General features: G+C 35.8%; 3 protein-coding genes across 3 annotated transcripts; 1 reads left to right on the top strand and 2 right to left on the bottom strand.

Annotated features, from left to right (window-relative positions):
- Positions 1-6,184: 6,184 nt before the first annotated feature.
- LOC105959264 (adenine phosphoribosyltransferase 1) lies at positions 6,185-8,580 on the bottom strand. The gene is made up of 6 exons (XM_012983324.2): positions 8,112-8,580; positions 7,906-8,016; positions 7,265-7,357; positions 6,887-7,036; positions 6,599-6,657; positions 6,185-6,439 (listed from the first exon to the last, which is right to left on the bottom strand). Exons 1-6 carry the CDS (start codon positions 8,422-8,424, stop codon positions 6,383-6,385), a joined length of 783 nt encoding a protein of 260 aa, XP_012838778.2. The 5' UTR covers positions 8,425-8,580; the 3' UTR covers positions 6,185-6,382.
- A 2,567-nt stretch (positions 8,581-11,147) lies between these two features.
- On the top strand, positions 11,148-12,393 carry LOC105959263 (zinc finger protein ZAT10). Its single transcript, XM_012983323.2, has one exon. It carries the CDS (start codon positions 11,448-11,450, stop codon positions 12,192-12,194), a length of 747 nt encoding a protein of 248 aa, XP_012838777.2. The 5' UTR covers positions 11,148-11,447; the 3' UTR covers positions 12,195-12,393.
- Positions 12,394-13,404: 1,011 nt separating this feature from the next.
- Positions 13,405-16,400, bottom strand: LOC105960797 (26S proteasome non-ATPase regulatory subunit 14 homolog). Its single transcript, XM_012985008.2, has 6 exons — positions 16,155-16,400; positions 15,869-16,046; positions 15,444-15,525; positions 14,819-14,995; positions 14,560-14,727; positions 13,405-13,811 (listed from the first exon to the last, which is right to left on the bottom strand). The coding sequence occupies exons 1-6, from the start codon at positions 16,294-16,296 to the stop codon at positions 13,620-13,622; spliced, it is 939 nt and encodes a 312-aa protein (XP_012840462.1). The 5' UTR covers positions 16,297-16,400; the 3' UTR covers positions 13,405-13,619.
- Positions 16,401-16,960: the final 560 nt, after the last annotated feature.

The following is a 16,960-nucleotide window of genomic DNA, read 5'->3' as shown; positions in this document are numbered from 1 at the left end:
GAGCGGTTGAGTATTTCGTTGCTCTCGCTTTGACTGACGACGCTTTCTTGTGAAACATAGTAAAAGTAATTATTAGCATCATTAATATGATCAAGATTAGTACCATGATGAACATCGGAGGGTAAAACGGTCAAATTTCCATCACCGGACAAGAAATCCGACGACGGGATTATTTCGCCGAACAAGCCGCTGCTGCTACTGTTTAAGAAATCGGAATCTTCCTCGAACGAAAACATTTTGCTCAACGACTCCCATTCTTGATCAAGAAAAGCTCCAATGGACTCCATTTTTTTTAATTTCTTTTTTAATTTCTGAGTATTGGAAAATTGATTTTTTTTGTGTGATGATAACTTAGAATATAATTGTGCATCATATTTATACTGAGCCCAAAGTAATGGGAAAAGGAATTAATGGCAGTGTGATCAGGATTAATTTGACTTCATTTATTTAATGATATTATTTGTGGCTTCTTGATTATATATAATATTATATTATTGTAAAAGGGTTTGGTTGGTCCTAATTCTTTGTAACTAACCCTAAAAGAGTCCACTGTAGGGCAAGTACAGCTCATAAGAGGGGATCAAATTACTTCAATGTACATGCAATTATAACCTTAAATAAACTGTCTTAAACTAAACTACCTTAATTTAATTAATTATGACTTGCTGAAAATTTGGTTACTGTTATAACTAATCATTTGATGGTGACTAATTATCAGCGCTGTTAACATGATAATTAATGTGGTTTGGTGAATTAGGGTTAAGGGGCTGAAAATAAATAAATATTAAAAAAAATAGATGGAAAAATTGTGTACTTAGGGATTGGTAGAACGTGGGGTTATTATTATTATTATAATTAATATTATTATGGGATAAACAAAAAATGAATATACAGAAAGTCGGTGTTGTGATCGTGAGGGTGAACTTATTAGACAATTGAAGCGATGAACTCGGTCTTTTGTCGACCTAATTAATTAACTTAATTATTTTCAACTTTAAACAGGAAAATTAATTAACTTAATGATTATGAAGCTAATTTCAACTTTAAACAGGAGATTAACTGCTAGACTATTAACATGTAGTGAACTTTCTTTAAAGTTTTAAAATAAACTACCTTAATTTAATGCTTTACAAATATATAACTCGTTGGTTTAGTTCATGAACCAGCTTATTAATTAAACATGTTTTTTTTTTTTATATAGGTAGCTCAAGTTTGATGAATTCCTTAAAAAAAAAAAATAATAATAATTGAGTGTACCATTGTAAAACATATTGTCCTAATTGCTCATGAATTTGAGAAATTCCAACTAAATTTTGAAGTCGTAATAAAATGCGAAAATAATCATGTTTAATTTGGGTTGCCGTCTACTTAATTTGATTTTGTCGATCTCTTTGGTAAAATACGTTATGATCAGTTAAATATTTGGACTTTATTTGTATATTTATTGGCTCAATAACGTTTAGTGTGACTAGTGTGATTTACGTCTCCAGATGGAACTTGTCACACATGGTTAGCCTAATGTAGTTTACGTCTCTCGGACGAAAGTTGGTTGCGGGTTCCTAAGCTTAATTAATAAACCGGAAAAAAAAACTCTTATTTTAATTATATTGTTCTTTAATCAAATTTACAGCCTATCGATATAATCTAATTTTATATTGATAATGAAACAAGGGTTTTTAAAGAACAATAGTATATCATCTTCTTCACTTGTTTATAAGATTTTCTCAGACCCCCATGCTAAAAATCATGGTTTAAAAAATGTGGGTCGACATAATTATATTAACAACACCATCATTTTGTTTAATTATTTTCTATACACTGAACGTAATATCCATGATAAGAAGCAATTCCCAGCTGTAATATCTTTTTTTTTTTCTTTTCTTAAGATTAATTAAAAACACGACTTTAAATCCATGAAAAGGAATTGAGGTTGTCTGAACTTAGTCATTTAATTTGCCACCTTTGATTCCGCCGTTTGTCCCGCTTCATGGTAAATCAAGTTTTCTAGTGTGTTTTTTTTTTTTTTTTTATATGAAATTAATAATTTGACCATTTAGCTATTGCATTTATTTTTCTTGTTGGACAAATGTATATTTCTAACTTTTTATTCGATGGAATTATGTATATACTCGTGAGATTCATACATATTTTACATGTATTCACACCATGAGTGTACGTCAAAAGTTAAAATTATTTGATATATTTTATCAGATGTAACATCTAAAAGACTGTATCGTAAAGTTAAATATGTGATTGATGATGCTAAAGTTAGATCACCTTAGAGAGTTGAATTATGATGAGCTGAAAGAGCATAGTGGATCACTGGCTCACGAACTTGATGACCTTGAGATACCTGCGATCATAGAACACGTAAGCTAAGCCGGGGGTTGATCCGGCGGAAACCCCTCCGACGCTCAAGTCAGACGTGCTGATCATAGAAATAGTCCAGAGAATATAGTTAATAGTATTGCTCAGTTAATAGGACGTACCCGAAAGAATGAGTTCAAACCTTTATTTATAGTTTAGTTGAGATTGTCGGGCCCAAACCTTACTTGAAGGTGATTGGGCCTCGGTGATAGTGGTCTTCGATATTGGGCTCATGGTTCAGTAGGTAAATAATTTGTAGGGCCATTGGGTTTGACCAATTAGTCATATCAGTGATAATTAATTAATTATATGAATTTGAAATTTAGATGGATCACTTTAACTAATTTGGATGCGGATGTTGAGCGCGTAGATGCGGAGCGCATCCGCACGGAAGCGGAGCACGTGCGCGGATGCGAATGTGGATGCGGATTGCGCTCTCGTCGCTTGGGGCGCGACGTTGGGGATGTGTTATCCTTGGAGTGAAGAGGACATACCCAACTCTTGAGATGAGATGTGAATTTGTTGGAGTTCCAAGGTAGGGAGGATCTACCACCCTTGTGACGAGATGTCCAACACTTAGGATGAGATGCCAAACCTTGAGGTGGGATAGCCCCCCATCTTAGGTGAGGCGATCATGAACCCTGTTATGGTTTTGAAGAACTTCCAGTGTCTTTGACATCATTGGAATGAGGAGCTCGTAAGGGAGATGCGTTGGCTCTCCGAGGTGAACATGGGCGATATTCGCAGTTTGCGCTTCTCGATGTTGCACAGTTCGCGCTTCTCCGCGATGAGTGAGTTGTTGTATTCGGAATTGAAGGTTCGAAGTAGATGCTTACGACACACTCGCTTGGTGGGTGTTACCTTATAGTGGTGGTTGTGCTACGGCTGGAGCCGCATGAGGGGCGTTGACTCCTGCTATGGTGATGTATGGTGCCACTGCTTCAGTGACAGTGGCAGCACGAGTTGAAGCTTCTGCGATCATACTCTGAAGGTTCTCATCGGTTATCTGAACCGTTAGAGGAGCAAGTAGAAGTTGATTTTGTTGAAGGTTCGTCGATCATACGCTGAAGGTCCTCTTCGGTTATCTGAACCGTTAGAGGAGCAAGTAGAAGTTGATTTTTTTGAAGGTTCGGCGATCATACGCTGAAGGTCCTCTTCGGTTATCTGAACCGTTCGAGGGGGATGGAGGTAGGCCCCCATTGATTCGATAACCCATGGCGAACGAAATATTTTGGGGGCAGAGGTAAGCCCCCAGGGAGTCGATAACCCTTGGCGAACGAAATATTTTGGGGGCAGAGGTAAGCCCCCAGGGAGTCGATAACCCTTGGCGAACGAAATGTTTTGGGGGCACTGTAAACCCCCAGGGAATCGATAACCCTTGGCGAACGAAATATTTTGGGGGCAGAGGTAAGCCCCCATGGAGTCGATAACCCTTGGCGAACGAAATGTTTTGGGGGCACTGTAAACCCCCAGGGAGTTGATAACCCTTACTAGCGTTGAAGGGCCTCCTCGGTTGTCTGAACCGATCGAGGGGCGGGAAGAAGTGAATCCTGTTGAGGATCTAGTGGGACATCCGAGGAAGGCCTCGTAGTGGATCCCGAGCATGGGGAGGAGGATGTGACAAGCCAGAGCCTCCACGAGGTGGGAGGTTGTTAGCAGTGTCACACTCCCCTGAGCAGATGTCCCAAGGCCATCATGTGCGCTACGTGATTGTGTTTGCCTTCCCACAGACGGCGCCAAAATGATGATGCTAAAGTTAGATAGTGGATCACTGGCTCACGAGCTTGATGACCTTGAGATACCTGCGATCATAGAACACGTAAGCTAAGCCGGGGGTTGATCCGGCGGAAACCTCTCCGACGCTCAAGTCAGACGTACTGATCATAGAAATAATCCAGAGAATATAGTTAATAGTATTGCTCAGTTAATAGGACGTACCCGAAAGAATGAGTTCAAACCTTTATTTATAGTTTAGTTGAGATTGTCGGGCCCAAACCTTACTTGAAGGTGATTGGGCCTCGGTGATAGTGGTCTTCGATATTGGGCTCATGGCCCAGTAGGTAAATAATTTGTAGGCCCATTGGGTTGGACCAATTAGGCATATCAGTGATAATTAATTAATTATATGAATTTGAAATTTAGATGGATCACTTTAACTAACTAAAAAACTTGTTTGATCTACCGTCAAAGAATCAAGTTGCAATATTGTGGGAAATTTCTTAATCTCACCGCCCATTGCACGATCACTATTGTAAAACAAAGATTGTCATGACAAAAAAAAATACGAAGGGTGGGGAATAAAATCTACTCATGTTTATGTCCAAACAGAGAACTGAAAGAAATTTATTTAAAAAAAAAATTAATAATAAAAAAATCAGATATTGTTCTTCTTGAATTCCAAAATTTCCATAAAAAATAAGAAAAAGGGGAAAAAGAAATGATTTTTGGGCTGCTTTGCACGATTGTGGTTAATTTTAGGGCATATGTTTGGGTATTGTCGGGCGTTTACATATTTCCCAGGTTAGCAACTTCAGTTTGAATAACTATTTAATTACAACAACAGCTAATCTTTGTCTTATCAAACTACCAAACTCTGTACACAAGATAATATGCCACGTCAACTCATTAACTAGCTGACACGTGTAGCACTTGATATTTATTTTCACAATATAAAAAATAAAAAATAAAAACTTTAGATAAAAAAACAATAATGGAGTACTAATTCTTAGTTTAAAGAAAATTTTAAGCTGCCAAATGCATTTTACATATATACTGCACGAACCTGCGCCATTTACTAAATGCACTTATATGATTATTTATAGATTACTTGGTCAAATAATCAATGCATTATCTCTTAAAGACTTAAAAAAATCATAATTAAAGTTGTGATAATGACAGCATTTGACGTTAGTTAGAAATTAATGCCAAATTTATAGTTTTTTAATACAACCCAATGACTCCTCTAAGCAATTAAAGACGTCGTCTTATCAAAATAGAGTCTTAAGGCCATAATTAAGAATTCTAATTTAATATTTTCTAATCCTACCAGATTTACATAAAATTTGGCTTATATGATTTTAGCCATCCTTTTCAATTAAGTAATTATAAACTTAAAAGTCAATGATATTTTAAATAAAGATGCATAGACAGACTTTATTTATTTATTAATAAATAAATAAATAAAATAAAGCATTACACATTTTCTTGTGGGCCAAAAGAGGTTTTAATTATTAAATATTAATTTCTCCATTACCGACTGTGATTTTAAGTTGATTAAATATACTAATTTTTTTGTTGAATTTCCTCCTTACTAATTACTATGACTTATTAAAACTAATTTACATTAAAATGCCAGTTCAATGCCTATTAGCAATGTCGATTATTACTTAAATATTCGAGAAAGAACTAATAATATGGGGCCATTGTACATTTTAATAATAATAATTAATGATGATAATTTTTTTTTATGTCTAATGGATGACTTATATAGACTAAACATTAAACAAATATCACATGAATGATTAATGCACTCAAAGGTCCAAAGCTTAAGAAGAGATAATGGTAGTTTATTTATTTCTTCCTATTTGTTTAATCACTCCTAATCATGATTATGGCATACTTTAGTTTTTTTTTATTTTGAAGTACGAAGGGTACTCGCACTAAAAGACAAAATCACTCGCCCCCAGACACCTAATCCCCTGCCCGACAGATTTTGGAGGAGGAATGTCAATCGTGATGACTCAACGGCCCGTTACGATAACTGACCTGGCCCTGGTGCCGACAATGAGTATTGAAACATATTTGCTTGCACATAAACTTGATAGAACATAAAATATTCCATACAAAATGAAAGAGGTAGTATTGGTCTCTCACAAATACAAACAATGTGTTTAGATGAATAATAATACAGTAGAATTTGTTAATCAATAGCAAGTATGAAGAAGAATAAGCTAAGAACTCGGCCAAATATTATTACATCAAATTATTTGTTGGCATCATAGATTATCTGTTTTCCTCAGATAGATGAGCTCACAAGAACAAACAGTGGCTTGTCTCCTAACTTGTCCCGACCCTGTAATGAACCGAAAAATACGAAACAATTAATGCAAAATTAAGTTATCTTTCAATGGACTGACTAAACGGTTCTATCAGAAAGTATAAACGTAATTAGCGAAGACAAAATAAATGTATTTATAAATATGTCGCTGGTATGGGGAATGCAGTTTCATACCTTCAGTTCCGGCAATTCAATAACACAAGCACACTCAACCACGGTTACTTCAACGCGCTCTGCAATGAAAATATATAAACCAGGTTAGATTAACTTGAGCACTCCTCTAATAACTCGCTCATTCATGTATATTAACTCGCCTTTTCATGTATCATTGTCATTATTCAGACAATAGCACAGCTCGAATATACTATTATACTCCTGCCTCGTTTAGCTCGTCATATTTTTTCCCAAGTTCCGACTCGGATTAACAAAAACATAGTAAAATATTTAAATAAAAAGACATACCAAGTAAGCGGATCGCAGCATTTAAGGTTCCCCCAGTAGCAATGAGATCATCAACTATAAGAGCGCGTTCTCCAGCTTCGACAGCTCCAACATGCATCTCCATCTTGTCAGTTCCGTACTCCAGCGAATACTCTTCCGATATTACCTTACCTGCCATCACACACAGGATAACAACGAATAACGAATTAAGCAGTGAGTGTAATCCGCATATTAATAAGATACGAGGTGCTCGTGTAAAACAGTTCCAACAATGTGTACACAAATCAACGCAAATAAATAATTACCATATTGCAAAAAATGCCAAAATATTTCAGTATATGTAATGTACACAATTTATCAAAATGACGAAAAAGATAAGACATGTTTACAAGGGTTTACCGGGTAATTTTTTGGGCTTCCTCATAGGAACAAATTTTGCCCCAATAGCCAATGCAATCGGAGGGCCGAATATAAAACCTCTTGCCTCGATACCTGCAAAGAATCTCCGGCCGTTATAAGAGCACAACTAACTGGTACAGTTACAAGTGTCACAATGCATGATAAGATAATTTCAACATCACACTAAATAAACATTATACGGTTATAAGTTTCACAACGAATGGAAATTAACTGAAAACCAACTGCAAGATTTATACAAATTCTTTGAATAAACTACATTTCACCTTCAAAATAGAAAACCTACCGATGCAGTTGATACATTCGTTCCTTTTCCGAAATTCTTTTGAAAAACAAGGGCAATAAAGGCATAATTTCCTCTATAATTTACCAAATGTTCAGCTCAAATCGTAGATTATCGAACATTAAAAAACAATCTGACTAACCAAAAGTTTTTGACAAATCAATTAGAGAAAGCATATTGATTCACACTATAAGTTACTGCATCACATATTCCACAACCAAATTTCCGTAGATTATAGTAAACTAAATATCATAAGCACACACACACACACACACACACACACACACACACACACACACACACACACACACACACACACACACACACACGAGAAACTCACCTGCAACAACATTGATATTTTTGTCTTTATATCTCTCAACAAACAAATCGATCGTGTCCTTGAACGCCTTATGATCAAGCAACAAAGTCGTTATATCCTGAAACATAATTCCTACATTTTTTTTTTATTTTACAAAAAATAAAATTTAGTTAAATCACAAACCCTAAGATATCCAAAAACCACTGGAAGATTTAGAATCAACTCACCAGGTTTGGGGAAATCGGGTATGACCCGAATGGTGGAGGAGATCCGAGAGATACGATCGTCTGTTTCGCCAACATTTGCTGAAGCCATGTGTGCTGCTGACGTAAGCTCCCGTTCAGGTACGGCTGCGCCACCAGTTAATCTGCCGTAGATCGCCGGATTCTCCCTTCTGCTGCTGCTAATTGCAGTGGTGGCGGCGTTAGAGTGGGAGAGGAAGATATTTGATTTAACCTTAATGCGGCTGCACAAATATCCGATCGGGACAATTTTACCCTCGAAGATCTCGATTGGCGAGAGTTGAGATAGAGTGTACATGAGTGGGATTTAAAGAGAAATTAAAGGGTAGGGTGTGGAAAACTGGGTGATTAATAAATTGATGGTTTAATTTGATGCTTTTTGTTTGATAAAGTATAGCTATGAAGAATAATTTATGATCTAACTTTTCTCAAACAAAATAAAAATTAAAAATTAAAAACTACCCCCAAGTGTTGTCTGGTAGGTGGAGTTTGATATTTTTTTATTCTTTTTTTTTTAAATTATTTTTAAAAAAATAAGAAAATCGCAATGATCCACTTTGCTCTTCCAGCTTCCTCTATCTTAAGTTCTTAACTACTTGTGATCTATTTCTAACATCATTAGTTATTATTAACAATCTACAATTGATTCGAAAGAAAATTAAAACACTTTTAAACCGAGCTCGTCACGCTGATTAGTCTAGTGCGGCGGATGAAAAGCGAAAACCAGAGGTGTTATTATAAGAGAATTTTACATACATGCGTATAATTTATTAGTTTAATTTTGGTGATGTTATGTGATAATTATCATAATATAGAGCATGTTTCATGCTAAAAGGAAAGAGGTTCATAAATCTTGAAACAATATGGTGGCATGAAAATTGATTTGTAGTACATGATATATATTTAATAAAAAATAAAAATTAATACTATATTTATTTTCACAAGTTTATAAATTAGGCTTTTCTGAAAATGGATCTTTAATTGAATAATGAAACAAATCTGAATAGGGTCCTGGCCCATTAAATAGAGTTTGGGCCTGAGCTCACAGTTTTGGGCTTATAACCATTAGACAGGATGATCGTTTAAAATTTAAATTCTCTTTTTTTTTTTATTGAGAAAGATTTTCTTGGTATTGATATAAACAAAATTAATGCATTTTTAATTTATATTGTTGTCGAATTACCAAGGTTTAATCATAATTTATGTGCTGAATGTCGTACACCATTACACCCTAGATTAATAATTACTTTGATTAATTCATTAAATGAAAAAAAAAAAAAGGAAACACTTTGAATTTTCATGAACAGTGACATCACCTTTTGGGTCAGAGTGTCGTCAGCAATAAGCATTTACACACAGGATTAGTTCATTTGTATAACAAATTAATAAATACACAGTTACTTACAGCAGGATGACACGCATTAACAGCATCAACTGTGAAGTCATTGCATATGCCATAACTAATTTTGAATAAGCTCTAATTTTGACTTCTATTACCTGTGGATACATTAATTATTAATTATTAATAATAATAATAATAATAATAATAATAATAATAATAATAATAATAACATTAACAAAATAGCTTTATTGTATTAGGGGGTAAAAATTGATAAATTAATAATTTTTAAGTTTACGAGTTAATCTTAAAGTTTTAATCCCAACCGGTTATTTATTCCTAGGTTATATGTTCTAGAAAGTTCCATAAAAAAAGAGTTGAAAAACTTTTATAAGAGCACGAGGTCAAAGACTCATCAAAAGTAGAAATTGAAAATTAGTAGCAAACAAGTAAAACTCTTTTGATGCACAAGGCAAACACCACTTATTTCCTTTTTTTTTTTTTTTTTTTTACTTTTCTTTTAATTATCTTTTATTTCTAAAGGCATTTGTTCCAACTAATATGTATACCCTTTTAAGTCAATGGCTTTTGGTACTAATAATAGATAAACCATGTCCCTTTATTATTAAAAGTATTGTTAATGTGTCTCAACCTAATTTACTCGTACCATATCTTAATTAAATTTTTATTGCAAATAATTTGATTTGTGACACTTAATTCCTCCACTAGTATACATCCACTAGGCTCACATTTACAACTAGTGGGCTCGAACAAAACTTATGCCGCTCAAGTTCCACCTATTATTATCATTATTTATTATTTATTAGAAATTGATTTAAAAAAAAAATCAATATTTTTAAAATTCTACACATTTTTTTATTTTCACAGGTTTATTATTTAATTTTAATTTTAATTTATTGAAACAGTTATCCACATTGACCATTCCAGAGAGACTGCAAGAAGTTGGTACACAACTTGCTACTTAAAAAAAATGGAGCAGTCAAAAATCAACATTCTAAAATGTAGTTGAATTGAACAAGTTTTATACTTCCAGCACATAAATAAACTAAATTAAAAAAAAAAAAAAGAAAAAGAAAAGTTGAAGTCATTAATTAATAAATTAATTAAAAGCATATAAAATCAGATTCATGTACTCATAAACAGTAAAGAGAGACAAGTGTGTGTAAGAAGGCAATAAATAGCCGCCGCCGCCGACTCGTCAACACAACAACCGCCTGCCTGCTTTCACAAGCAACTCCTCTAATTACTTTTCCACTATTTAATTAATTAATTCAATATTAACACTCAATTACTATATCCCCTTAATCAGCTGCTAATTAATTTCTGGTTTCATATTGAAATTAAAATTCAACTATAGAGAGAGAGTGTTAGTCGAATAACGACTTTACATCAATTATCTTATTTATTTATTTTTTTGATAAATAATAAATGAATATATAAGACCGCGTAGGAGGTTTGACGTGGACTAAGTCGGCTAGCTAAAACACCCAGTCCAGTCATCAACACACACATACAGCAACTACTACTACTCTCTCTCTCTCTAAAACCAACCGACTGAAAGTCAAGTAGCTTCCACTTGGCCTCAAAGTAATGCCCCTTTCAGGAACTAAACGTGTTTTCTCTAACCATAATTTTCCTTTTATTATTTAATATCTAATGTTGTTAATTTAATTTGCCTTTAATAATCAGTTGAGTAACCGTCTTACTTTCCTTACACTTGTCACGCAACTTCCCCTTCCTTCTCTCTCTCTCTCTCTCTCTCTCTCTCTTCACTCCTTATATAAATAACTGTAAATCCCACTCTCCCAATTATTCATATCGATCTTCTTCTATTCTCTCTTTCTCTCTCTCTCTAAAACAATTTATATCTTTCTCTCTCTAGATTCTTCTTCTTCTTCGGAAGTACTGTGTTTGTGTTTGTTATTCTGATAAGTGATAAACAAAAATAAAAAAAAATAGAAATGGCAATGGAAGCTTTGAATTCACCCACTGCTCGTACGGCGTCGTTTGACTTGGATAAAGCCAGCCTCCGTTATTTGGAGTCGTGGACCAAGGGCAAGCGGACCAAGCGCCACCGCAGCGTCGACGAGCCCCACCAGCCTACTGAAGAAGAGTATTTGGCTCTTTGCCTTGTTATGCTTGCCCGCGGCGACACCACCAAGCAATCGCAGAGACAAATTACGCGTGTTGTTCCGCCGCCGCCGATGACGATGACGGCGGCGGTATCGGCTGATCCTTCATCGAAGTCTGTATACAAGTGTTCCGTTTGTGGCAAGGGTTTCGGGTCTTACCAAGCACTAGGAGGGCACAAGGCCAGCCACCGCAAACTCGGCGGCGGCGGCGGTGGGGATGATCGCAACTCCACCCACTCCGCCACCACAACTACCTCCGCCACCGCCAGCGGCGGCGGCGCCAGGACACATGAGTGCTCTATATGCCACAAGCGCTTCCCCACGGGGCAGGCACTGGGAGGGCACAAGCGCTGCCACTACGAGGGCGGTGCGCCGAGCGGCAACGGCGCCGGAGCAGGGAGCAGCGCGTTGACTTCATCGACATCAACTGTCACCCACAGGGAATTCGACTTGAACCTGCCGGCTTTGCCGGATTTCTGGCCGGGATTCGGGTCCGGCATCGAAGACGAAGTCGAGAGCCCCCATCCGGCCAAAAAATCCCGCCTTTCGCTGCCGGCGAAATTGGAATTGTTCTGAAGCAAATTAGCAGATTATTATTAAATTTTTTTATCAGAATTAGCAGATTATTGACTCTGGAAATTCGATGATTGTGTATTGGTTACGTTATTGGTTGGTGCGGATTATTTTTTATTTTATTTTTTTGGGTGAGAATTCTTTGGTGTAAATGGAAGTGAAACAATATTGTTTAATTGATTCAATTTTTTTATTTTTTTCATATCTCGTTGTTCAATTATGGTTATTTTGATTAAATAAAATAAAATAAATAGAGCCCCATATTAGGGGATATATGACGTAATTAATACGCCAAGGTTTCTATAACTGTAATAAGGCTGTGCATTATTACGCGTTTGTGCTACAAATACAAAAGTTAGCCTCTTGACTTTTGTAAGCTTGCTCTAATAAATATCTAGTCATATTTAATAAATATAAAAAGCAAATAATTATAGAGTTAGTTAGTTTAGTTTAATTTTTGGTTTAGGATAAATAAATAAAATTAATTTTGATATGAGAAAAATCATTTAAGGATGAGTACTAAATTTTGGCAAGAGATAAGAAGATGAAGCAATTATTTTGTAGGTATATACTATGTACAAGTGATAAGGATGAACACGTGGCCCTCTTCCCTACCCCCGCTGTTTAAATATAATTGCAAAGCTGCTGATTAAGATGACAAATAACCTCCTTTACTATTAACCTCCATGGTTTATCTACTAATTAATTATTTTCATTTGATTAATGACCATATAGTACTGCTGGCAATGGTTTCAAGTTTCAAACTAATGAGATAGCTTAATCGTGTTTAAAAAAGGTGGAGCCCACACATAATGATAATATACAGTATTGTGTGTGTGTTTGCATGTAGGTATTGTGATATTATCTACATTATTAGGTTGGCAAAACAACTTATTTAAAAAAATTCAAAAAAAAAATAATAAAAAATAACCAAATACTTAAAAGAGTTAAACTAGGGCGAAAATTGGACGGTCCAAATTGACTGTGATATTAAAAAAAAATTGGTCGACCTAAATTAGTTGTGACTTGTGATAACTAGCTAATGCCAGCGAAACAGACCACTAATAATAATAATTATTAAAAAAAAAACATTAGTAATAATAATTATAGTAATTGTTAAAGTACTATTAGTAATACGAACCAACATTGATCTAATGGGGTTTTGCACTTACTAATTAAAGTAACAAGGTGAAAAACAATCTGCTAACCGAAATGACAATCGACAAAATCGTCACTAACCAACGCCACGAGGAGAGTTAACAATCCGAGCATTTAAGAAAAGGTGCACAAATATATCGATTTCATTACATGCAAATAGGCTAAAACACCGTAGATTTCGTACGAATAAATGTTGAGGTACATAGAGCAAAGTAAAAACCAGAGAGCATATCAGTTTTTATGCAATAAAAAAAAAAAAACCGAAAAAAACTAGAAGACAACTGTGTCCAGCATTGTACCCAATGTCTGAACAATGTTTGAAGACATCAAGTTCGAGACGTGTTCTTCTAGATGCTTCTTAGCGTCTTGCCTTCCCACATTGGCGATCGCTAGTTTTTCTGGCGACAACTCGTCCTCCTCCTGAACTGCTTTATTGTATTTAACAGCTAGACTTAGCATCTCCTGCACGTTTGAACCCAGAATTGCAATAATCAGAACAATAAAGTAAATAGAATTTCTATGCTAGCATCTCTACTTTAAAGATTAAGGCATGAGAAGATTGCATATCTACTTTTTAAGATTATAAAACTGAACTCCAAACGTGTCGTATAACCTACGGCCAAATATCATCTTCTAAAAATTGAAGTGAAGGAATAAGAAATAGCTCCCATTTTGAGGCAAAGAATAGTTTGCCGACTGCATATATAGAAGTATCATGTTTTTGGCTTCCCAACAGACAATCATCACCACTTACAGAAGTACCAGACAATAAGCCGATGAAAAATAAACTGACAAATTCAACCTGACCTTTAATTAAAAGATCAAACAGACCAGTAGCTTTTCAAAGTCTATTCAGTTATAAAGTACATCCAAAACTACAATTAATTCCTCTGTTACATCGTCGTAGAATGGGAATTGAATTTAATTATTGAATTTGTTTTCCTCTGATTAAACTACCTTTTTTAAAACTGTTCATGAACAGGCAATGCATCGATTTATGAATTGATTGTTTTTTCTTCATTCCGTAATCTGGCTATATAGTTTATTTTAGTATCACAAGTTTTAGTATATTGACGCCTTTACATTTATAATCCCACGTCAGAAATATAGACCACCAAAATTGCTCGGTTTATGGGATGCTTCCTAGCTATAGAAAAACCAAGGCAACAATAGAACATAAAGTCATTAATTAACATAAAATTCAACGTACCTGGACAGTCTGCTCATTAGTCTTTGAGTGGGTATCAAACCGCTGAAGAGTCAAACCATCTGTCCATTTCTTCTTGTGAAGATTCAGAAGCATCTTCTCCTCAAGTTCATTCTTCCTGTAATTTATTGCTATGGAGTAATAATGCCTGTTCAAACCATGGATCAGAGCCTGCAAAATTATCACCAATTAAAAATTAGAATCAAAGGGTAAGAGAAGTTTAAATTGAAGTCAATTAACCCAAAGAATATTAAACCCTTACTTGAATAGACGGTTTGTTGAGATGCCCTAGGTTGGATGTTGTCTGTCGTGGCTCCTGACCAAGCATCATGGTTTGGGGGTTAATAAGACGGAAGGCATCAATTACCACCTTCCCCTTCACACTCTGAATTGGATCGACCACCACTGCCACCGCCCTCTGATTCAAAGCTTCAAAACTCTGCAAAATAAGACAGAAAACTGTAACTATGTGGGCCTAATGACATCCATATTTAGTAACTGACTCGAATAGCAAGAAAACGGAGGTGTTTCTCCCGCTATAAGCAGACCCTTACAAGAATAAGCAGAATCAAACAGCACTTTTTATGCTAAAACCCTCTCCAGAGTATTCCCAAGATGCATGACGTGCCCTACATAGCCAGTATAATAACACAACATTCCACCACTCAAGCAAAAGTGCTTGAGTTTTTGTTTCAACTTTAAACCAAAATATCGAAAAGAAGGCTGATGGCAAATGTAAGACGACCCCCACCCCCCACCAACAAAGACAAATTTAAAAATAGGTAGACAAGAGTATGCAACTAATACAAATATAAAATCCCCAAACGCCATTAATTTAATCGACAGCCTTTAGACGAGACAACAATAAATAAGGGTGAAGTAACAACCTGCTGAGTATTGATATCAACACCAGAAAGCCAGCATCCAAATCCTGGATGTGAATGGTACCAACCGACAACCATCTCAGGTCTGCACACAGAAAATCGAACATTCTAACTTTAGTAATCAAAGATATCCAAATGAAAATCCTCGTGAGAAATTGGGCAGACACTGTTTGAAAGAAATCTACAGACAGTCAACTTAGAGCAGATGATACAGATCGATCGGAGTTTTAGAGGAACCCTAGAGCCAGGCAAGCAAAGAACTCACAACAACAAAATCTAAACCACATATACATCTATATAGAGTACGAATCCCCTTAAAATTAGAAACAATACTGCACTACAACTCCAATTCCCCAAAACATATACATTCCATAATCTAAAAACGAAATGCAGATCCTAAATAATCAAAGAATTTATCATATTTATACCTGCCAGTTTGCTTAAGCATGTCAAGCATATTAGTCTGGAAAACGTGATCCACGGCCTCGACACTAACCCCGGTTCCACTCTGGGGCATGGCGAAAACATCCACCACACGAACTGTATACTCGTCCACAAACTCTCCCAGCATCAGACCCATCACTTCCATCGGCACCCCAGCCCTACCTATAAATAAACATGAACACACCATAAAACCCTAATCATATCAATAAAGACGAAACAAGTTAGGGTAATTAAGTGGATTTTGCTAGCAAAAAGGAACCCTAGATTTACCGTGTTTGAGCATCTTAAGAAGGGCGAGGGACGAGATGTAGACTTGTTCTGACGAATCGAGTGTTGGGGAGTCTGGCGGTGGGTGGCCGAGGGCGCCGCCGGCTCCGGCGAACATTCGGTGCAGTCTTTCCATGCCGGCCATCTGGTTTTTCTCCGACTGATTTTCCTTTTTCTTTTTCTTTTTTTTTTGCTGTGTAGAATTTTGTTTGATTTCTTTGGAAACAAGACAGGGGTTGGGGGAGGGTATTGATAGTAAATGTTTTGCAATGATACCCTTGTATTTTGAGATAATTACTAGTTTACCACCGAAACTAGTATTCCTTTTCGTTTACGCTCCTTTTACTTTTTAATTTACAAACGGCTCCTGAAATTATAAATTTCTTACAATGATACCCTTACATTATTTTTTTTAGTAATTATTTAAACTGAGAGGGGTGACATTTTAGTAATTTTTAGGCTTAAATCAAACGGTGTTAAGGTCAAAGGTCTGAAAACTAACGGTGAGGGCCACATTGAGATAAATTTTCAAGTACAGAGGGTCAAATTGATGCAATTGAGAGTAAAAGGGGTAAAATGATATCGAGCCAAAGTACAAGGGTGCAAATCAATGCATTTGAGAGTAAACGGGGTAAAGTGATATCGATCTAAAGTAAAGGTGGGAAAGTGGAATTTACACTAAAAAAATACAAAATGGATCAATTTTTTTCTCAACTAGGGCCTAAAGAACCCCGGACCTTCCTATTCGGGCCGGCCCTTATAAGCAACTAATGGGCCAGTTATAAGTTGTTAGTTGGGCTAAGAATCAT

Source organism: Erythranthe guttata, chromosome 14 (assembly GCF_056151865.1).
Source record: "Erythranthe guttata isolate IM_541 chromosome 14, IM_541, whole genome shotgun sequence".
In the NCBI taxonomy this organism is placed as follows: Eukaryota; Viridiplantae; Streptophyta; class Magnoliopsida; order Lamiales; family Phrymaceae; genus Erythranthe; species Erythranthe guttata.
Note: the sequence above shows the minus strand (reverse complement) of the source record. Positions and strands in the feature narration are given on the sequence as shown.